At 53.3% G+C, this 22240-nt stretch overlaps 1 protein-coding gene across 14 annotated transcripts in view; it reads right to left on the reverse strand.

The window, feature by feature from the left end:
• RAPGEF1 (Rap guanine nucleotide exchange factor 1) overlaps positions 1-22240 on the reverse strand; it is a 135993-nt gene that overhangs the window by 9956 nt on the left and 103797 nt on the right. For 9 of the 14 annotated variants that reach the window (XM_046637812.1, XM_046637781.1, XM_046637773.1 and 6 more), the window contains 7 exons: positions 11970-12242; positions 10964-11056; positions 8979-9067; positions 6613-6724; positions 4814-4889; positions 2271-2355; positions 49-141 (listed from right to left, as the gene is read on the reverse strand). In XM_046637812.1, coding sequence (XP_046493768.1) covers positions 49-141; positions 2271-2355; positions 4814-4889; positions 6613-6724; positions 8979-9067; positions 10964-11056; positions 11970-12242 — 821 coding nt within the window. The remainder of the gene's footprint in view (positions 1-48; positions 142-2270; positions 2356-4813; positions 4890-6612; positions 6725-8978; positions 9068-10963; positions 11057-11969; positions 12243-22240) is intronic. The other 5 variants (XM_046637847.1, XM_046637872.1, XM_046637856.1 and 2 more) reach the window with 2 other exon arrangements.

Below are 22240 nucleotides of genomic sequence, written 5' to 3' on the forward strand. Positions count from 1 at the left end.
GCTGGGCTCCCATCCGCCTCCCACAACCCCGAGGGCGGAAGCACTCACCAGAGCTCATCCACCACCCGCACGAGCACGAAGAACGTGTTCTTGCTGACACGCTTCTTGAACGTGTCGGCGAAGGGAGAGAACTTCTCGTACGTGGAGCAGGGTGTTAAAGAAACAGCCCTTCTTGCTCGGGCAGAGACAGAGATGGGAGCGGGAGGGCTCCCTTCCTCCAGCTACTGTGTACTGGGCACCAACGGTGTGCAGGAAGCCCGTGCGAGGCATTGTGTCTGGGAGCGAGGGTTTGCGGAAGGCGAAGGACATGCCAAGTGGCAGAGCCGCAGAGCGGGACCCAGCCCAGACCTGTCTGACCCCACGGACTGTTCTCGACCTCTCCCCTTTCCTGCCTGCAGAACCGTCTCCACGGCATCCCCACGCCTGCCTTTCTGTGGGGTTCAGCCCGAGGCTCCTGTGAGACTTACTGACCACTGCAGACTGCCTTTGCCGAGCTTTGGGCAGCGAAAGGTGTCAAAACCACCCACCCTGACCCCCGCAGGTCCCCGTGCACGTGCAGAGCCCACAGTGTCATCCTCCACTCCTGCCGTGAGCTCCCATCCATCCTTCCACAGCTTCAGAGGTCAGCTGAGGCGCATCGGCCCCCTTCCCCTAAGCACTGACCACCACCAGTTCCTCCCTGAGGCTGTCATTTCTGCCTTCAGGTCCTGGCTTCTTATCACCCTGTTGTGTTCAGTAAACTCTCTAGACCCTTCTCCAGCTCTGCCCCACCTACTCTCCAGTGGTCCATGGGGGCTCAGGAAGAAGCCACATGCCAGGGATGGTTCCCGGGGCCTGCAGCACGAGGGCTCACCAGCCAGCCAGGCCCAGGCTCTCGATGCTGCAACGTTTCCATTAACACACCTGAAGCAGCCGAGCAGGGTGGACGCTGGAACCTGAGCTCGGGAGTCAGAGAGGCGTGTGTGCATGTGTGTGTGTGTATCTGGAGTCAGAGAGGAGTGCACGCGTGTGAGTGTGTATCTGGAGTCAGAGAGGCGTGTGCATGTGCATGTGTGTCCGTTCTCCAACCAAGAAGCCATATGGGTCACTTAACCTCTCTGACCCTCAGTTTCCTTAATTACATAATAGGAAGTGACATAATGGCATCATATGTAATATGGTAATAACATATACACAAAATAGCATTATGGCTGAGAGAGATTACACGTGCAAACGCTTAGCATCAGGCCTGACACAAGGAAGTTCTCAACGAGTGTGAGCGACCACCATTCGCTGCACCAGGTCTGTGAGCAGGTGCTCTGAGGAAGCAAGCACGTGAGGCTGGAGGAAGCCTGAGTCTCTACAAATGGGGACTGCTCACTTCAGTCCTGAGGGACCAGGGCCTCCAGGGCCGGGGCAAGGGGAGAGTGGATGGCACCGAGGCCTCCAGGTCAGGGAAGCCTCAGGGCACAGGGAGAGCTGGGAGGACTCAGAACTTCCTGTCCCTGAGTGACAGCAGCTGTCCAGCAGATGGCAGTCATGGGCTGTGACACGGGAGGTGGCCAAGGAGCAGGGGACCTGGGCAGCAGCTCCAGGTTAGCCTCGGCAGAACGGGCAGGTTTGGACCCGAGAAAGAGGCAACGAAAGAGGGCCCTGTGGGGCCCCGGGGGCTTCCTGGGCCCCGGCTGCAGGGAGGGACACTCGAATGGGTGCGCCTGTGGGCCCGTGTGGTCAGAGGTAGGAGCCGATTCTGTGGCGGATGTGGAGTTTCCATCTACAGCTGGGTCTGCCGGCAGGCGGAGTGGCTGTGCCTACCCGAGGTGGTCCATTTGAGTCTGGATTCCCTCAAGCCCTGCACACTTCGCACCCATCACCCTCAACGCCCCGGGGCTCAGCTCTGAGAAGCTGCAGGTGCCAATGGTGTGGGTCTCTCTCCAGGGGCCTGCAGCTCACTCCCTCCCCCTCAGGGCATGTCAATTCTTCCTAATTCTTCTTCAGAATCACCCAGCAATCCCACTGCCATGGGGCAGTACCCTATGTTCTGGGCACTGCGTATAGTCTCGTCAGCCCCTTTACAGACAGCAAAGAGGCTCAAAGGAAGCCTTGCCCCAGGTCCCAAAGCTAGGACTCGGCAGAGCAGGGCTGCGCACCTCCATCGCTGCTGCCTACCATGGCCACGTGGCCCCCTGCATGAGGGCTGAGTGGGCAGGAAGGCTCCTCTCTCTCCTGGTTCCGGCAGGCTCTGTGGCGTGAGAGGTGTGGAGCCAGGGTGGGGGGCCCAGAAAGGATATCTGTACTGCAGCTTCTTGATGAGCTCCTCGGGGGTGATAAAGGTCCTGTAGGTGGTCAGGAAGGCCTCACAGTACAACACCAAATCTAGAGGGAGAAACAAGCGATTAGTGATGCCTGCCACTGGCAAGGAACAGAGCCAGGCATGCCTGCTCCAGGTATCTGCCACCCCTGATCAGACACTGAGAGCTTCTTGTCCGTCCTAAGACTTGACAATTCAGTGTCTTAATCATCACGGGCATGGAGAAAATAATTCAAACTTGTCAGTAGGATTTTGAAGCTAAATCATAGGTAATACGTTTAGATGGCAGGGCCCAGGAACAAAAATCTTGGGAACTTCCACATACTGAGAGACCTTAGAAAAGGGTGAAGGGGCACAGTTTGACACGCTGCTGGAATACACACATGTGCATGCTCAGGGGCCAGGGAAGGGCCAGGCCCACAGGGAGGAGCCTCGCCAGCAGTTGGGTGGGACTCGGGCTGGCAGTTTCCACCCACACCCTCCTTCCCCTTGGAAGGGCTGATTCCACCAGGGATTCCCAACCTTTCCAGAATCACAACAATCCCGTTTATTTGCGATTGTGACGCACCCTCCCAAACATGCAGTCACTGTCACTCAAGAAAAAAGGGGTGGATTGTTTTAAATGCAGGACACTCCCCAAGACAAAGGACCTGGCCGAGCTTGTGAACTTCAGAGTTCTTCTGTGCCGGAGCTGAGGTTCAAGTCCTGATCCGCTCCAGTCTGCGCCCCTCACTGTGAGGCTGAGCAGCACACAGTGCTTCCCCTCTGTTCCCTGCACACAGACCCCTGTGCCCTATCTTCTCTCACTTGCCCCCAACTCCGTGGGTGGAGGAATCTCAGGGAGCCCCACTTCTCCAGCTAAGCATTACAGCTTGGCAGAGCCCTGGCTCCTGTCCCCATCCTTGCCGATCACTCCCCGGACAACGAGAAGACGACGGACACCTGCTCCCGCAGTTGGAGTCTCTGTGGGGTTGGGCCCAGCTGGTGGAGCAGGTGTTGTGAGGGAGGCTCCCAGGTTGGAATCGCAGCAGGGTCCAACAGGACTGTGCTCAGGCTCCTTCCTGGACCCCACGCCCCACCCCTCAGCTCAGTGTCAAGTTTAGACTTTTGTCTAAGAGGAGCTGGGCACGGAAGCAGAGACGGGTCCAGCACAAGCTAACTCCTGCCTCTGGAGATCAGATCTGTGTCTGCAAGCCCCTGAGCCGCAGGGCCTGCCAGTCGTAGTGCCGCAGGTGCGGTCTCTGGTCCACAGGAAGCCAGCTGCCCAGGGAGCCTGCTGTGTGGCCCAGGGCCTCTGCCTCAATGATCCATCCCAGGTACAAATGACTTGGGTTCGGTGAAGCCTCAGAATCTTTCCATTAATAAAACCAAGCAGAAGCCCCAGCAGGCAGCAGAGGCTCTGGCCAGGCAGTCAGCATGGACTGGAAGGTTCCTGAGCAGGGCTCCCTTTGGCCTTGGCCACAGCTGGCCGCACCTGGCAGGACAGTGGAGTTCACTGCTCAGAGCTGAGGACTGGAGCCAGCTCCCACTTCAGCCCTTCACTTTTGGACAAAAATGGAAACTGTTCCTCATGCCTGGCTGAGGAAAGAGCTCTGACCCGCCTGGCATGGAGGAGGGTTTACTGCAGAAGAGCAGAGCGAGGGCTGTTTCTAAGGAAGACAAGGAACGCCTCCTGAGCGCTCCCTTCATGCAGGCACGTTTCATGTCGGCTCCCGTAATTCCACCACCACTGGGCATGTGAACCTCTTCAAAGAGCGGAGGCAGCGGCGGCCGGGAAGGGAAAGGACGTGCCCTCGGCTGCCCGAGCCTGTGAATGGCCCACCCAGGATTCGAACTCAAAGTCTCCAGGACTGGGCTCTGCCCTAATCAGAAGAAACCAAGGGAAAAGAAACCCTGGAGGGCAAAACAGTGGCTGCGGAGAGTCTGTGGGGGCCATTTCTTCTTTTCCTCTATTATTCAAGTTTTCTGCAAGGTAAATGTTATCTTGTACTACCTTCCATAATTTAACAATTCCTAGAACCATTCTGTGTAACATACTTTGGGAAATCTGCTGTGAAAACATAGGGACGAGGTCATCTACGAAATGAAATTGATGGGTTAGCGTTTCAAGATTGGGGTGTTTTAATTCCTTCCACAACTTACTTTAACATTGTTGTTACATTACTTCCTTAATAATTTTTAAAAATGTAAAAAAACAAGTGTGGGGGGAGGCTGGGCCCAACTGCGGGGGCACTGGCAGTAGGTCCTGTAGGTCCTGGGGCCATCAGCACCCTGCCCCAACAGAGGACAGACTCAGAGCGGGAAGCAGAGGGCCTGGCTTTGAACGCAGGCCACCTGTCCCCCAGGGTGGGCTCTACCGACGGTGACTCAACAGCACCAGGACCATCGTTCCGACCTGCTCAGGGCTGGGGGAGGGGAGACGAGAGTGTGGTGGGGCCGAGCGATGCTGCGGCTTCAGCAGGACCAGCCAGATCCAGTGAGCTCTGACATGGACAAGGGCCACTGCAGACACCACTGCTGTACCTTTCCTGTCTGTCTCAGTAGCGTGGACCAGTAGGATATCTCCAGATCCTCCACGGACGTCTGGCCCGTCGTCACCCTGCAATGACAACAGCAAAGGAGCGCACGAAGCAGAATGCAGCTGTGAGAAAGCTGGTTCAGGAAGTCATGGGCACGGATGGGACGACAAAGACGCTGTGTTGTGGGACCCCAAGTCTCCTTTCCCCTGCTCTCCCTTAGCCCAAGAGCAGCACAGCTACAGAGGCCAAGTCTGTGCGCCCAGCACATCCACCACTCTGTGCTTGGCAGACGGGCACAGCTCCAAAATCATCTGGGGGTAGCTGGCCCTGGGAGCTGCCCAGATGCCGGGACACAGTGCTCTAATGACACAACTGCGTCAGTTCCATCTGTCTCTGTTCACCTCTGTTCACCCAGAGGGGCGAGGAGGGAAGTTCTCACATGCTGGGAATGGTGGGACCCCATGGGGAGGCAGGCAGGATTATTTCTAAGTACATTCATCTTCCTAAAACTGCAGCAAGCTGCCCTAAATCTCAGCGTTTCCCCAGATGGAAGGAAAGGTCACTTGTCGTAACGTCCCGGGTTCTCCCAGGGAGCCCTTCTTAGCATCACGAAGATGTTCAATTACACCTGACATTGCTACTATGACCACTGACCACTGCCTGCCAATTAAAGAACAGGTCTATGTCCACGTGGGCAAACAGAGGCTGGAACCCACAAACCCGGCCTGGAGACAAAAAGAGCTGTTATCAGGGCCAGGAATGGCAGGCCAGGCTGCACACCACTAGGCCTGGCCCTGGGGCCGCAACGCTCCTCACTCTAATTCTGAAGGGAACACGACCCACAGCCTTCGAGCCACTCCTGGCCGCAGCACTGACTCTGGGGGACGCACTTGCGTCGTGAGGGCACCAGGGTTTTCAGCCCTGGACTGCAGCATCCTGAAAGCGTCTTGGATTTCCAGCTGGGGGCGGGGTGGCTATGCCCATGACCTGATATTTCCGAAGAAATTTCTGGCCAGGGTCATGAATCCTAACTTCTCTCAGAGAGGAGCCCACAGTCCTGCCTGCCTTCCCCTGCTCTGCCACGGCCAGCTGTCTCAGCCTGCCCAGCACTGCGCAAGGGCAGTGCCTGCCTGCTTCTCCAGGTGTCTGGAACACGGCCACTTCCTTGGGGGTGGGCAAGGCTGGTTTACTAGGCTGCCTCTCTGTGTGTCCAGAATCTCACGGCAGGAGGGAGACGCAAGCTTTCGGGCTGCCCTCTCTTACTTGACAGGGTTGGGACTGTTTTACCAGTGAGGCTCTTCTGACAAGGCACAGGACGGAGCTGCCACAGTGGCCAGGCCTGAAATTTCTTAGTCGGCTTGTGTCTCCCCATTCAAACTACAGTGGGCTATCTACCAGTAACAACATAAAAACTTCTTACACTAACGAGGGCTCAGCACGCATGGGGTCTGTGCTGAGCACCCCCATGGATTCCAGTCTCACAACACTCGCCGAGTCCCATCGTTTGGGGCTTAGAGATATTACATAACATGCCCAAGATCACTCTCTAGAAGTGTCAGCAAAGGGGACAGGACACTCTCAAATTCATCCATTTGCCCGGCATCTTTTCACAGCCATGACGGCCTAGGCATTGGGCCGGGATAAATGAGATGCAGAGCTCAGAGCCTGGGGCGAGCACCCAGGGGTTCAACGCCTCGCTTAGGTCTTTCTGTTTGACACACTTCAAGGTTACATTCTCCTCAAAGCCCCTTCACCCTCCTTATGGGCCAGACTCAGCAAAATTAAGGCCTGTGAGGGACTTACCTCTTGCTTGAGTGTCAGCCTTGCCATAATTTCATTGTGGTCGATGAGGGACAGCTCGTCTACTTCCTCCTCCGACTGAGCTGACTCTGGAGCATCTGGTGACTTTGAGGCCCTGGAAGGAGAAGTGGTTTGTGTTGCAAGCGTCAAACAGGCCCTGGGCTCCAAGATGCCTGGAGGCCGAGGAAGAGTAGCCGGAGCACGAGAACCGCATGAGAGAACTGCTCCTCTGAGCCTGTCTGCCCTGAATTGCAGCTGTAATGGGCAGCCCAGACTTGCTTCCCAGGCCCACCATGGGGGGTCTGAGCAGTGGACAGAAGCCAGGACGCAGCTGGGACTTTTAGCTCTGCTTCTGATGAGCTGTGTGACCTTGGGAGATTTCCTGCTCTCTCTGCATGTTCCATCTGTAAATGGAAGGGTAAGCAAGATCAAGAAGGTTCCATCGAGCTATTTAACCAAGTGATGGTCTCAGTCATCTTTGTGGAGGCCCACTGTGTGGACAGTCAGTATTCAAGGGGAGGAACAGCAAAGGGCCAGCAGGACAGGAGAACACGTTAGCAAGGATCTGAACGTCACGCCCCAAGACTTTCCCGAGGGCCATTTCTCCATGGGACTGAGGAGAACCATGAACCAGGGAGACCAGCTCTTGTCCTCAGGGTGCGGGGTCTGGCAGGAGAGACAGATGTTAAAACAAGCAGCCGGGGCAGCAGCAGCACAAGCAAGGGACCCAGCCTAGTCTAAAGGGCAGGGCAGGCCTCCTGAGGATGGGACAGACAAACTGAGACTGAAGAGCTGAGTAGGAGTTTGCTTGTGAAGGGGGACAAGGAGAGAACCACCCGACAGAGGGTGTGTGCAGGGTGGCTAGGGGGCATGCCAGGGGCAGGTGGATGCTGGGTCTGTGGGCACTTTGCCATCCCCCATATTCTCGTTTTATTCTTATGAACCTCATGATGGAGCCTGGGAGGCACTGGCCGGCCTTGTGGTCATAGGCCACATTTTTACCTAAGTTTTAGTGCCTCCAGTAAGACAACATGAAGGGCCAGAGTGAGACCATATGTGGCCCTTGGGAGGGTCTCTGCCACACGTCTTGTCAGTGATCAGCCTGCATGGAAAGAGGATGACATCCTAGTGATTGTTCTAACCAGTCAATGTGCTCATCCTTCTGCTTCTTTTCCAAGGACCACCTGAACTCTGAAAATGGCACTCTCAGGTCCAATGAAGTTGGAGACAGAACCGATGAGCAGCTGTCATGTGGCACAGACGCTCTTTGCCACCAGGTGTTAAACCAGGAAACCCATTATCACTTAACACTTGGGGAAACCTCAGTCAGACAGAGCAGTGGGTAGGCAGCCCTCTTCAAGGGGCCCCTATCAGTGCTTCCTAATTTCTTTCTATCTCTTGCTATTTTTATCACCTCTCCAAACATTTATGCTTAGGCTGGCAATGACCACTGGGTACCGCTTGTCTTTGCAACCAGGACCCCAGAGGTAACCGAACCTCGGTCTAAAGAGGGAGGAAAAGCTTGAATGTGTGGAACACGGCACGAACGAGGTGAAGTGAACACAAGGTGCAGGTGGTAGTGCTGATTTGCGGGCCCTATACATTATATTTTGTTGAGTGTATACTAGAGCAATTTACTATGGATATCTAAAGCTGGTCAGGTTTGACTTATGCTAATATTGAAAAACATTATAGGAGATTAAAGAGACATACAACTGAATGCAATGATGACTCCTGACTGAGCTTGGTTCCAAAAAATTAAATTCTACCAGACATTTCAGGGAGAAGTGGGGAACTGGAAGATGGTTTGCATATCAGATGATATGAGGGAATTTATTATTAATTTTCTTAGGTGTGATAATGGCATTGTACTCAGATAGGCGTTTTAAGGTTTTCAGGGGGCACACTGAGGTACTTAGGGGCTGTCACGTTTGTAACTTACTTCCAAATGATTCAGCAACATAATGTACACGCTACATCTAGAAACTTTCATAATAAAAGGTTTTTTGGGGGGATCTTTTATATTCCCTATTGCACTTGAACTTGGACAAGAGGCTAAGGAAGGTTGGCCTAGGATTTGAAAAAGAAAAACCATCGTGGGTAATTTTAAGGTGGGTAATACGTGTGCGGATAATCAAGAAGTAACGGCAGATTGTATGTTAGGATGAAGGCCTGTGAGGGGTGGCATCATTAGTGATTTTTCTTGCACTTTTATGTACTCTCCACGTTTTCTACCCTGAGCACATATAATTTGGAGACTCAAAAAAGGCAAGAATGTGGACATAGAGTGCCTGCAGGCCGGGTGTGCAGGCCGGCAGGGGCTGGTGCGCTGCTGTTGGGGGTCCCAGCTCCACTCGGGCCCTTCCTACCTCTCCCTGCCGTCTCTGCTTTCCTTCCCCGATGCACCGCCGACTGATGGAGGATCTCTGGGATGTCCATCTTTCACAGCTGGTGATTCCTGAAAAGAGAAGTCAGCGCTGGATGTGTGACAGGTGCCCCAGGCTGGGGCTGATCTGCTCCCCAGAATTCCTGCCTGCAAGTGGCTTCTGAGTGCAAGTTCCTACAGAGCAATCTGAGATGTGAACAAGTTAACCATGGATGCGGCTCATTACACGGGAAGCACAAGGCCCTCTTCAGACTAGCATCTTGCCTTTGAGAAGAGTGAAAAGTGCCACTGCTTATGACCTTTGTCAGCTGCCAACCTCGATGAAGCCATTCCAGCCACCTCCTGGAAGAAAGGACTGTCACAATCGCTACTACTCAGGCAAGCTCAGCTGGGCACTGTGCTAAGGGCTTTGCAAAGCTCTTCTCACTGGGTCCTTAGCAAGACCCTATCCATTAGCTGCTGTCGTCATGCCCATTCACACACGGAGAGACAGAGGCTGGGAGAAGTTAAAGGCCCTGCCCAAGACCACACAGCTAGAAGGCTGCAGCCTGGACTCAAACCCAGGGTCGTCCACCTCCAAAACCTGTGTCCTCAAGCATTGTGCACCGCTGGGGTGCAGCAAACTTTTCTGACTTCCCAGTTAAAGGGTCTTCAGGACTGCAGTGCTCGCTCGCCTCCCAGTTCCAAGTCCAGAAGGTCTAGCTGCTCAAGTGCACGCGTGCAAACCCCATCTCCTCCTCCAGCAGCCTTGCTTCTTTCCGGGAATCTGGGCCCACCCCACTCAGTGACAACACGGCCCTCCGGCATCCCTGGTCTGCCACCGAGGCCACGGCAGAGAAGGGGGCAACATGAATACATGGAGCATCATCATGGAGAGGGCTCCGAGGGGGAGAAGTCAGCACTGAATGTGGTCACAGATAGAGGGGGAAGCCATGGAAGGCCAGTCTGGGATGGACTCCACTGTGTGGAGGCTGAATTGGATGATGCCAGGGGCACAGGTCACCAGAGGGGACAGGTGAGGTGGGGACAACAGGGGAGAAACAGCTTAGCTCCCAGGGACAGGGTGCAATCCCACTGGAGTCAAAATTCTGCAGTGTTCTACAACTTGCTAATGCCTGATGTGGGGCTTGCCTTGCGTGGACATCTAAGATCCTATGGGGATCCCCTTGAGGGACCATCTTAATGGCAGGTGACCATGCTTTTAATGGGCTGCCCTTTTTAATGATCAGCCCTTTGAGCTAAATCACTAGGGAGGATGGAGTCCTCATGGCACCCACGCTCAAGGGACTCGTCCTGCCCAGGACTGGGGTTGGGGGGGGAGAGGGCGGGTACTTTTGAGGTTTTTGAACTTGCTCATGCTTTGCAGTAGCAAAACCTGGAAAGCCGACTGCTCCACAGAATGGCTGCACCTCAACTGTGTCAAGTCGGGACAGAGTAAAACAGGGTGGCCACGGCAGGTAGTCCCCACTCTCTCAGGACGGGGAGGTATGCATAAACACAGCAGGGGCTACCTGCCAGGCTCGCCAGCTTCTTTGGAAGCAGTTAATGGAGGAGTGAAGGAGCACGCTGGGGAGGGAGAGGAGACAAAGGTTTGCAAGGCTCAGTGTTGGAGAGAAGAGTCCCTCCCTCTGGGTGAGGGATGCAAGATGGAGCTCAACACTAGGAGATGGGAAGGAAGAAATCCCCAAGAGCAACTGGACTCGTGGCCAGGCCAACGCCAGGCTGCTCCCAAAGATTTCCAGAAGACCCACTGGCTAGGCTGGAGGAGCACCACACGCACTGAAGCGAAAGCGCAGGGAAGACGGCCACCAGGAAGCCACGTCCTCTCCCGGCGGAGCCGAGCTGGCTCCTGGCACAGCTGCAGGGGGCCCAGTCCACTAGTGACCGGGAGGCTCAGCCAGACAGAAGCAGGGGCCCAACCCCTGCCAGGCCAGGCCACATGCACGAGGCAGCCCCGAGGTTACTTACTCCTCGAGAGGGAGCCAGCTCCTCGCTGCTCTGGCCAGAGGAATACAGATTGACATATTCACCCTCACCAGCTTCCTCACTGGCGTGTTCACTCTGGGGGAGACAGGATGAGAGGAGACGCACATGGGACAGGCTCTCTAGCCGGCCCACACGCTCAGAGAGGGCAGCCCACGGGCTGGCCCTGACCAGGATGCTCCTCTCATGAGAAAGAGAAGATGGCAACAGCGAGCACTTGGTTCTCCTTGGGGAGCTCCCCCAGGCTCAGAGAACAAAGCTGCGTTTGCCCCTCTTGCCTCTGTGTCACAGGGGACCCGTGTTTCCTTCTTCCCCAAAGATGTCAAGGGCCTTTCAGACTGTCCTGGAGGCACACCTCCCTACTCTGCTGCACTGAGGACCACAGGGGTCCCTTGTATGGGGGCAGGCGGTTGTGGAGGGAGAGGCAACACATCCAGACCACGCAACACACTGGAGAGCTGGGCCCCACCTGCCTGCATCTGCTCTGCCCCACCTGCTCGTCCACGTCCGCTCCCACCTGTGGGGGCAACTCCCCGTGCCCAGATGCAGTACTCAGTCCACTGAACAGACAGGAAAGCAGGTCCTCCGTCCTCAGCACCACATGCAACGAAACACACAACTGCCTTTGGTCTCTGTCAGAGATCTTTGGACCTTGCTTCCAAAGGTGTTTGTATCTTTCTCTAAAAACCACCAAACAGAAAACTAGCATTTTCTATCGTATGCTTATGATCACTGTCTCTAAATGGTCACTCTCCTTCTGTAGAAATCAGATCCCTACTGTGATGGGAATTCTATATAGAAGGTTCGATTTCTGTTCTGGAAACAGACAGGCTACCATTTCCCCTTGTGACCTTCCAGAGACCTCAATCCAGCTACGCTGCTAATGGGCACCTGCCAGCGACAGACCTGACTGCTAGTGAGGGAGGAACAGTGGTACCGCTTTCTCAGAACGTGCGGCCCCATGTGGAGCGGGTGTGTGCTGAGTTCTCACCGAAGGCGTCTGGGGCGAGTCAGTGAAAGAGGTTTCGGAAGGAAGGCAGACAGTGTTCCCATGAAAGCTGCTCTCCTGAGAAGATGAAAGAGGCCCGTCCACGGTGCTGGGAGGCGGACTGGCTACAGTTGGCACCACTAAGTCAGAGCTCTGAGACGGGTGCACAGGTGGGAAATGTGGAGAGGAAGAGGAGGTAGACGGAAGGAAAGGTGGAACGGAAGCTTGGTTGTGAGGCACGAAATCCTGGGAGTAGGACCTAAACACAGATTTATACTACAGAATCAAAGTGGAAAACAAACACAAAAACGAGAGGATGGGAAGAAGAAAACAGACAAAAGAAAAAGCAGTTAGATTAACTCGGCTGAGCTGCGACAGGCTGTTCACAGTAATTCTAACGAGGACCACTGACCAGGCCAAACCAACCCCCGTGGTCCTCTGGCCTGAGGTCCCCAACCCAGCGCGTCCTCCCTTGAGAGGGGCCTGAAGCCTGACTAGTGTCATCCTCAGAGCCTAAACAGCAGGACGCGGGTGCCCCCAAAGGACAGTGAGCCCCACACGCTGTACAGTCCCGTCCTTTGCTTTGTCAGAGAATTAAACCCACACAACTCAGTCTACGCCTTTGGTCCTTTTGGGAACCTTGTGGCTAAATTCAACATGACACCTGGTCATATTTACCTATTTTGCATCTTTGGGACAAATCTCTTCAGTTTTATCCCTCCAAAGTCAAACACTGCAGGCTTTTAAATAGTGCAATCCACCTCAAATCCTTTCGGAAGAGAAGGGCATAAGCCTTAAAAATCATTGGAAGAATTGTGCTATCCAAACACTAAAAGTTTCTACGAGTTCATTTCTCTTCCTCCCCAATCTTTCTTTCTTTTTAACAAATGAAGTGATCTTGTGACGCCTCTGATGTCACCTCAGAGCTGCAAGGTTACACTCTCCCAAATTCTCACTGAGAGAGAGAAATCTGAGGTCAGGCTGAGAAGCGACAGCCAATGCCCACAGCTTCCTATGCTGCGGGAGGAGGGCCTGAGGAGCTCTGGGACCATGACCACCAGGTTCAGAATCTGACGACGTCTTCATGTCCTGCGAGGGGTCTGCCAACACGCTGCTGTCACAGGGAAATGGGAGAGAAGCGTGTGGAAGGGACAGTATCTGAAGGCCTCGCCAGGCTCACTTGCCCACTATAGATGCTGAAACTTGACAAAAGTCAAACCCAACACAAATGTGCACATTCACTCAAAGGTCCTCTGCATTTTGGCATGGGATTTTTGGAACCCGTGGACAAAAAACAGGAGGAGGAAGCAACGCACTTTTAAACTAACAGGTTAAAACTACCCCTATCTTTCAGCGGCGCAAAGCTACACTTTAACCTGGACAAAGAGCTGCTGTAGCTCAAGGGACAAGCAAGCGCTCCCTCTGCCCTGCCTGCCGCCAGCCCCTTCCCGGCTGTGCGGACCAGGGTCCTTGTCCCTCCTTGGTGAGGCCAAGGCCCTTTCACCCCCGCGAGTTCCAGGAGCTGTTGGTTTATATCCAGGACACTGCCCTAGGTACCTCCCCATTCTTACGCGGTTTATTTCCCCATCTAACTTACAAACTCAAGGCCAACCCTCATACAGGGTCAAATGAATTAGAAGTGCCAATATACAGTCTGACCAACCGACACTGAGGGCTTGGATTCCTGCTAGAAGTGAAGTTCTGTTCACATCCCTTCTTTTTAGAAAAGCTGGGTGAGTGGACCACTGGCTCAACACCCCAGCTCAGCTGCTCCCATCCCGAGGGCTGTGGAACCTCAGCATCCGCAGTGCCAGCACGAGCCAGGTGCCACATTTTGGCCTTTCAGAGAAACCGTCCAGACCTGGGGTGGTCACCCCGGGCCTTGCTGGGGATGGCAGCAGGCTGAAGTGTTGGGCTTTTGGGGTCCTCCATTTCATCTCTGGAGGATGCTCTTCCACTAGTGAGATTCTCCCACTGGCTGGGAAGGTCCATAGAAGACAGTGAGTGGAGCCCATCAGCCAAGGGAAGGGATGGCCTGTTCCTGGGAGGCTACTTTGAGAGAACCCCCACATCATTGCTTCAGGCAGTGACCTCAGTCTCATGCGGGAGCTCAGTTCTCAGATTTGTCAGATGCTCATTCCCAACATGGAGGCAGTGCCATGAAATCTGCTAACAGATACCTCTCCCTTGTCCGTGAATCCGCCGAGTCTAAGATTCACGTTCAATGGCCTGAATGTTCATGTCCCTCCAAAAGCCAGATGTTGAAATCCTAACCCACAAAGATGAGGGGGTTAGGACAGGGGGCCTTTGGGAGGTGCTTGAATCACGAGGGTGGAACCTTCAGAAATGGGACTAGTGCCTTTCCTAAGAGATGCCTTGCCCTTCTGCCATGTGAGGATACAACAAAAAGGCTCTGACTCAGAAGAGGGGGCCCTCACCCAACCACACAGGCACCCCGATCTAAGAAATAAATTTCTGTTGTTTATGAGCCATCCAGTCTGTGGTATTTTCTTATAATAGCCCCAATGGACTAAGACAAAGGCCAGCTCTTTCTGGAGTCCCAGCTCTGTCCTCATTACCGCTCCCCATGTACACACGAGCACTAAGGCAGGCCCTAAAGTCACTGAGCACCGGACACACACACGAACAGCTTCTGTGTGACCACGAAATGCGCTCGGGGTGGCAGGCTCCCACTCATGCCCGCCTGTTCTGGGAGATGGGACACAGGTAACTGCTAAGAGGACGCATTCTCAAGTCACAGGGACCTGGGCTCGGGTCCCGGCCTATCTCTTTCTACCTGTGTGACCCTGGGCAAGTGACTTAAGTTCTTGAGCCTCAGTTTCTTCACCTGTAAAATGGGGATGGAAACAATGGCACTCTTCTCAGAGGGCCTCTGTGTGGATTTAATGAGATGACACCCTGCAGGTGCCGAGCACAGCACTGGCATGTAACAATGTCAGCTCTCCTCCCGTGCCCTCCAAAATACCAATCTGGGAACCACTCTAAATAACAGGGCTGAGGCGTTTAATAGGGGTCCAACACATACTTAGTGATGAGGGAATATTTAGGAATGGATTCTAATATTAGCATGAATTAACGTGCCTAGAACATTGCCTGACTCACAGCAGTGTCTCAGTTTTCAGTGTGGCAGGGCCAGACCGGCTTCACTCGCTGCCCAGGTGCAGGTCTGCAGTGGGAGGCTAGGGAAGGAGGCTCAGACGCCACCAGGGGTGTGGACCCCAGAGGAGCGGGGCGGCCAGCAAGGAGACAGGAAGGAGGTCTGGCTTCTCTTGAACAAAGCGTCCTGGCCTGCCCTGCCCTTCCCACCCGCCTCCCTCCTAGCCTGTGAGCAGCTCTGGTATTCGAGCTATGCAGTCATGCTGGGACAAGAGCCAAGCTTAAAAGTACCTTCAAGGGGGTGGGGAGATGCAAGGGGCTGCTCTCTAATCACCAGAGAGCGCACAGTGCCCCTCCGCAGCTCTCCAGAGGGAGGGCCGCCTCCGGGCTCAATACCATACCATTTTCAACAAGTCCAGTCTCCAGTGATTCCCCAGAGAAATACTTCCAGGCCCTTTAAGTTCGTATTTATTCATATGGGCAGGGAGAAAGGCAGAGCTGGCCGCTGAACAGAAACACCACTTCACCACAGCCCGGAGTTTATTTTAGGATCTGGCTGGTGCCGGCTCTGCTTCTGACAGAGCTGCTGCACTCTCCGCAGCAGGAATTTTTATTTATAGCCACAGTAAGACTGTTTGGGCTGAGGATTTTATAACACGAGGGGCTGCCTGTCTGGAGACTGCAGAAGGTCTAGGCGTGCCAGAGCAAGTTCCTGGGAAGGGAGAGCAGTTAGGAGGGGGGCCTGCCCCCAACGTCAGCCTGATCACACAGTCAAAGCACCAACAAGGACCGTCTCATGACGATGACGACGGTGATGATGACAGTTACTCTTACTGAATGCTTCCTGCTGGTCCGATGGAACCTAAGGGTTTTGCAGGCATCATCTCACTTTTACACAAAATGCTGTTATGATCCTCATTACAAAGATGAAGAAACAGGCTGGAAGGCCAGGCTGGTAAGAGATGGTGTTGAGACAGCCCATCCCACATTCTTTGAGTATTCTGAGCACATGACAGTCCCTAACCATGCAATCCCACGGCTCTGCAGGATATAGCCTATCAACCCCACTGGGAGATCTCCTTAGTTGAGCGTTCTCTGATGACCAGCATGCAAAAGGCAGTGAGCTGAGGCTTAATATACATGCCAGGGATGCAGAGGAAATATCTGCCCTCATGAGAGATGCAGGAAACAGCAACTCACTCTTGAAAACACACACCTGAAGTAACCAAGAGTCTTCTGGTGTAAAGGATGATGGAGGCTGATGACCTTATATGTCAGCGTGTGGCCATTCACACACTAAAAGGCACTCAAAGCCACTCGAAGCTGGCCAGGCACCAGTTTTCAGTGACACTTTCTCTCCATTATAGTCCTGGCATGAAAAATGACTAGGGATGGGCCCTGTGTTGTGTTGGCAAGAAAGCAGATCTTTAAATGAAGAATTCTGATTCCTCAACATAACAGACACTCCATTTAATTCCTTGGATTACCAAGAAAGAAGACCAAGGGTGCCACAGAAGGCAGTCAGGGTGCCAGCAGCTGAGGGCTAGCGATACAGGCCAAAGGACCTTGATCGGAATGGCTGCTCCACAGTGACTTGAGCTCCAAGCTTTGGAGAACTTTCAGCTCTACCACTTATGGGGAAATGTGATCATCTCTGTGAATGGACTCACTGTCGTGTGAACTGTTTGGGAAGGAGAGAAGCTGCCAGAGATCGGTGATTACTGCAGACTCCTGGCACAAGCAAGGCTTATGACTCCAGTGTTTTTGGATGCTACTTGGCAAAACAGATAAGCTACCGGACACCTGGTTTTCAGGTTTAAATTTTTATCCATGCTTTGTGAGAAAGCACTGAAGGGAAGCTGCTGTCCTTGTGTGGTTTGGGCTTCCTTCCCTTGCAGAGAATCACCGGGAACCACACAGCTCAGCACTGGTCCTGGGCTCAGAGCAGGCTTCCCTCACCCAGGGACTGTGAGAGTCAACACGATGTGGGGCTAAGTTATTTCTTTCAGGCGGAAGCCAAGCTTTTAGCCGCTGCACAGCATCCCACTCTGGGGCAGGGAACTCCTGGAGAGGGGCACATCTGATCTGGTTCTTACAGATGGGCCATGAGCACTCCTCAGTCACCAGGAAGGACCCTGGATAACACTCCTTGGCGCTCCATGTCGAAACCAGAGGGAAGACTACTGGCTTTGTCTCCTCTCTCCTTCCTCCTTCCAATTAACTGCGTGTTTACGAAAGCCATCCTTTGGGTCTACCCTAGGCCCAGAGGCTCCTTCCTTCTTTGATGCCCTTGTGTTCATTTATAACAACTATGTTTTACATAATATTGAAAGAGGACTTTCCAAAGCCAAGCGGCAGATTCTGAGGCTGAAGCAGAAAGCACCTGCACGTGAGACCTCTCTGTGCTCCTGTCAAGGAGGGGAATTTTGTTGGTCGTATTGTGTAAATGAGGAGATAGCATTCATCTCATCCAGGAAAAGCAACATCAGCACCATACTGGGTCCAAAAAATATCTTCTCTCTTTTTGAATACATTTCTTGGTGGAGTCTATCTTTTAAAATCATTTGAAAATTCTAATTTGTATTTTACAACAAAAGATGTAAAAAGAACAAAATGTTTTGCTCGGGAGAATTTTAGGTAGCAGAATGGGCGAAACTAGAAATTTATTACATTCTTCTTACGTGACATATTTTCTGCAACCTGAATCTCAAGATCTTCCTCGAAAACACTACATTTTTGACCGATGGTTTCATAGCTAATTATTCTCTTGCAAAAACCTCCAACACACTTTAGGACGCTCTGCATATTCACTAAATATTGACCTTAAGAGCATCAACTCTTTATAGAAAGATTTAGTATAGATTCAAAAACAGTTTGAATTCTGTTCTAGACATCTGACTGAACTATTTTTACTCAGTTTGGATTTACCCATGACAGGGCTCTAGTTTATACTTAGACTCTGTTTAGAGCCTGAAGCCTCACTATGTCATGTGTCAGAACAGGAAGGACAAGATGCACCTCTCGGTACCCAGCCTCTGCATGGACTTTTCGTTTTACCTAGCCTTACAGGTCTTAATATCTATTTACTGGCAATTAAGCAGTTCATAAATGTCAACCCAACACAGTATTTTTCACGATGGGCATCTGGAGTCTAACCTTAGCTCTAACTTAAGACTCTAAGCAAATGGTTCAGAATCTCTATTCTGGTTTCTCCATGTCTAGAATGGGGGTAAGCATTCCATCGCAGAGCAGTAAGGAAGGGCCCTTGACAAGTACACAAGCAGCCTGAAAACATGAAGTAAAGGCAGCAGGCAATGTGTGTGGACCCCTCTTTGGGTTCCTGTCACCACGTGACCGTCACAAAGACCAGGGGGGTCCATCTGGTACCTGGCCAGATGGACTGTCGTGGATGGAGTCAGAAGTACACATGCAGCAAGGTGCTACAGTGAATTTCCTATGTCTGACGCTAGTCTGAGAGCACTGACCATCCAAAACGCCATGAGCATCAACAAAACAAGAGTCAGGAAGCCTTTAGAATGAGGTGCAGAAATGGCTGAGTCAGAGTGATTGCTTTTGTGAGCCCCCAAGGGGAGGATCTCCAAGCCCTGGTCCAGCTGTTGGGCTGTGACCAGTCCTGCGTCCTGGCATGGCCCCTGCTGTCTACCGCAGGCAAGGCAGGCTCACTCCTGGGCTCAGGTGGGAACTGTCTCCTCCAGGGCTGGGCCTTTAGGCAAAGGTGGGCTCTACACTCTCCCCTGAGGGTCTTAAAAACCTGGACAGCGCGCTGGTCTGCATGAAGCTACTTCCACAAGGCTGGGTCAAGGCTCAGAATGGACTGAATCCGGACTTCATCCTTCAGAGGCAGTACTGACTGCGCAAGCACCCTGGGTCTTTCAGGAAGGCTGGAAAAACACAGGGTAAAAATACCCAAGGGGTCAAACTGTATTTCAAGGGCCCAGCAGACAGGAACTACTTGTGAAACTCTTGGGCCAGACAGCCAGCAGCCAGACCTCCGGGTCAGCAAAGAAAGAAAATGAGGAAGAAATCAGGTTTTTGGCCACAGCTTGGGACCAGTGTGTTGACTTGTGGGAACAGAGAGGCTATCGTGTGACACTCAGCCTCAGGCTGCTCTGATGAAATGCTGGGAAGCAGGGAAAGACAGATGTGATGGCGGGGTGGAGGGAGAGAGCTAGAGGCCTCTCTGGTCACTGCTCGCTGCTTTTGGGTGAATCAAGACGTTCCTGGTCAGTTCCATGTCACAGAGCACCTGCCACTTGCTGTCTCACCCTGAGCCATGCAGCAAGGCAGCAAGCGCGTAAAAGCTCAGCCCCCGCCCTCAGAGGACTGACAACCTCGAGAAAAGGAACCTGAGCATCACAAAGGAAAGAAAGCAACAAGCTCCCGATGTGATGATAAACACCATTAGTATGCCTCCCTGCTGCCTAAATGCTGGGTGTGTCTTGTACATTACACGCTTTCCCTGCACTGTCCTGTTAGTCCTCACAACGAATGCATGCCCCCATTGGAGAGATGAAGGAATAGAGGCCTAGTGAGCTGGGGACGGTATGCTCAGGTCCACACAGCAAGTAAGGAGAAAACATGGTGGGGAAGGAGACAGGGGAAGCCAGGAAAGGTGGTGTCAGAAGAGAGAAGAAAGCAGGTGGGAGAGTATAACGAGCTGGTGCCAGCAGGAAGTGGAGGGTATGCAGGTAGTGGGCACAGGAATGGCTAGGCAGAAGCAGCCGGCAAGGCCTCAGAACGGGGACAATGCTGGATTGATACCGCAGTGACAAGGTGGCCCTTTAGTCTGACCAGCACTGAGAAGGGGACATGGCAGCAGGAAGTCGAGGAAGGAAGCCACAGTGGCCATGCTGGGCGGGGAGGAAGGGAGCGGCGATGGGCTGGAGAGAAGTGGACCAGCTCAGGGCGCATGAGGGGAAGTGCAGCAGGGCTTGGTGAGTGGGTGTGCCTGTGTCATGTGTAAACGTGGTCTGTACCTGGTGGGGGAGGAAAGACAAGATGACACCTCATTTCTTACTTGGGCAATTCAGTGGATGGTGGAAACAATCACAGAAATAACGAGAGGGGTTTGGCCGGGCAACACTGTATGAACACCAACTGGGTGCCAGTCACGTGTTAGGCAGGTGGGGCTCTAATTCCTAATCCCAGGGAGCCCCAAGTCTGGCCAGAGCCACCTGCACTTGCACTGGTAGACTACACTCTGCGGTTAGGCCCCTAAGAATGGGGAAGTGTCTGAGAGTCCAGGACTTCAGGGTCAAGTAATCTGAAACGCCCACACGACACCTGGGCCCCAGCAGGCCCAGAAGGAACATGCAGCCGGGTGCCGGAGGGCCCTCAGACGCTCTCCCACACGATGGCAGCATGGCCCTGGTCTTCCCGATGCTGACAGCGCCAGGGGCTGCTCTGAAGGAAACCCGGGAACATCAGGCAGGCCCCTGGAGCAAAGCCCCACCGGGAGAGATGCAGCCTGAAGAGATAGCTCCCCGTGCTTGGGCCACCAGTGCTGCCCACGGACACCCCTCTCATCTCTCAGAATAGGGCAGCTCTAACCACAGCAGGAAGCTGTAAAGATAAGACGAGATCCGGCAGAAACAAGGGACAGAGGCAAGGAAGGTGGGAACTTATCTTTCCAACTGGAGGACACAGAGCACGCTGGGCCAAGCAGGGCGAGCACCCCACGGGCCTCTGGTCCACTTCCCTCACCGTACGCCATCGTCTCTCCTTTTCTCTCCATCTCCTCTCCCTTCCCCTTTCCTGTCTGGCCTTTAGACCAGTCAGAACACCAGGGTTTCTGTGATGGTTGCTGCTCAGGGCTGGCTGGTGACCAGGAGGTTGAGGAGGGGGCAGAAAAAGTGAGCGAGTGACAGATGTACTAGCAGACCCTCAGGACCCACCACGTGTCCCAGGGAGCAGCCCTCGCTGTTTCACAGTGAGGGGATGGTGTGGCAGAGAAGCCCAGAGTCTACGAAGCACAGGCCCTCTGTTGAGAGCATATGTGCCGATGTATGAAAGCCTGGGTCCAACATCTCAGAGAATCACTCTCTGTCCAGAATGGGGGACCAGCTGCTTTACAGGTCATCCCCCTTTAAACAGAAGTCCTCAAGATAATACACTTGACTTTCTTGCCCTGAAGATTTTTTTAAAAGCAAATGACAGTTATTATGAATATTTCTCAAGTTCTTCTCAAAACATGGGTCTTCTAACAGTTTTACTTATCCAGAAATCATTCTGGAAGCCAAGATAGAAAAGAAATATTTTGACAAATTTCTAGCATCTGAATAGATCTCTTGGTGAGAGTAAATATCCCTAACTTGCAGTTAGCAAGAAAGGATGCGCCATGGGGCTGGCCTGGTGGCGCAGCGGTTAAGTTCGCACATTCCGATTCTTAGCGGCCCGGGGTTCGCCAGTTCGGATCCTGGGTGCGGACACGGCACTGCTTGGCAAGCCATGTTGTGGTAGCTGTTCCACACATAAAATAGAGGAAGATGGGCATGGATGTGAGCTCAGGGCCAGGCTTCCTCAGCAAAAAGAGGAGGACTGGCAGTAGTTAGCTCAGGGCTAATCTTCCTAAAAAAAAAAAAAAAAAAAAAAGAAAGGATGTGCCAGAAAACAGTTTGGGGGACCGAGGAAGGTCATTTTTGTAACACCAGCACTGCAATACCTGAAGGTCACTGGCCACCCCAATGGTCACGGACCAATGCTCAATAATAACTTGGTTAAGGGTAAAGTGAACACGGATGAATCCAAAAAACTTTCTAGATTCGCAGTACTGGGTTCAGACCAGAGCACATGCAAGCCAGAAAAAGGACAGGAAAAGGAAATGTAGAGGGGAATTCAGTGTGGAGGGGGAACGGCTGATGCCGGAGGGACTGGAGCTGGAGTGGAGGAGGAAGGTGGGCAGCCAACACGGGCTGGGCCTCAGTGAGAACATGGCAAGCAGCCAGAGGGTACGAGCCACTGAGGGAGAGTCTGGGGACAGGGCAAGGGACCCCGGCACCATGTCAGAAAGCTGTTTCCAGGAGGGCCTATCACTCAGACACTTACAGCGCTCTCACACATCACGAGGCCTGGCAGAATCAGAACAGGAACCTTAAGTCTGCCTCCTGGGCCCGGGGGGAGGCTGCACCCAGCTCCCC

Source organism: Equus quagga, chromosome 1 (assembly GCF_021613505.1).
Source record: "Equus quagga isolate Etosha38 chromosome 1, UCLA_HA_Equagga_1.0, whole genome shotgun sequence".
Lineage (NCBI taxonomy): Eukaryota > Metazoa > Chordata > Mammalia > Perissodactyla > Equidae > Equus > Equus quagga.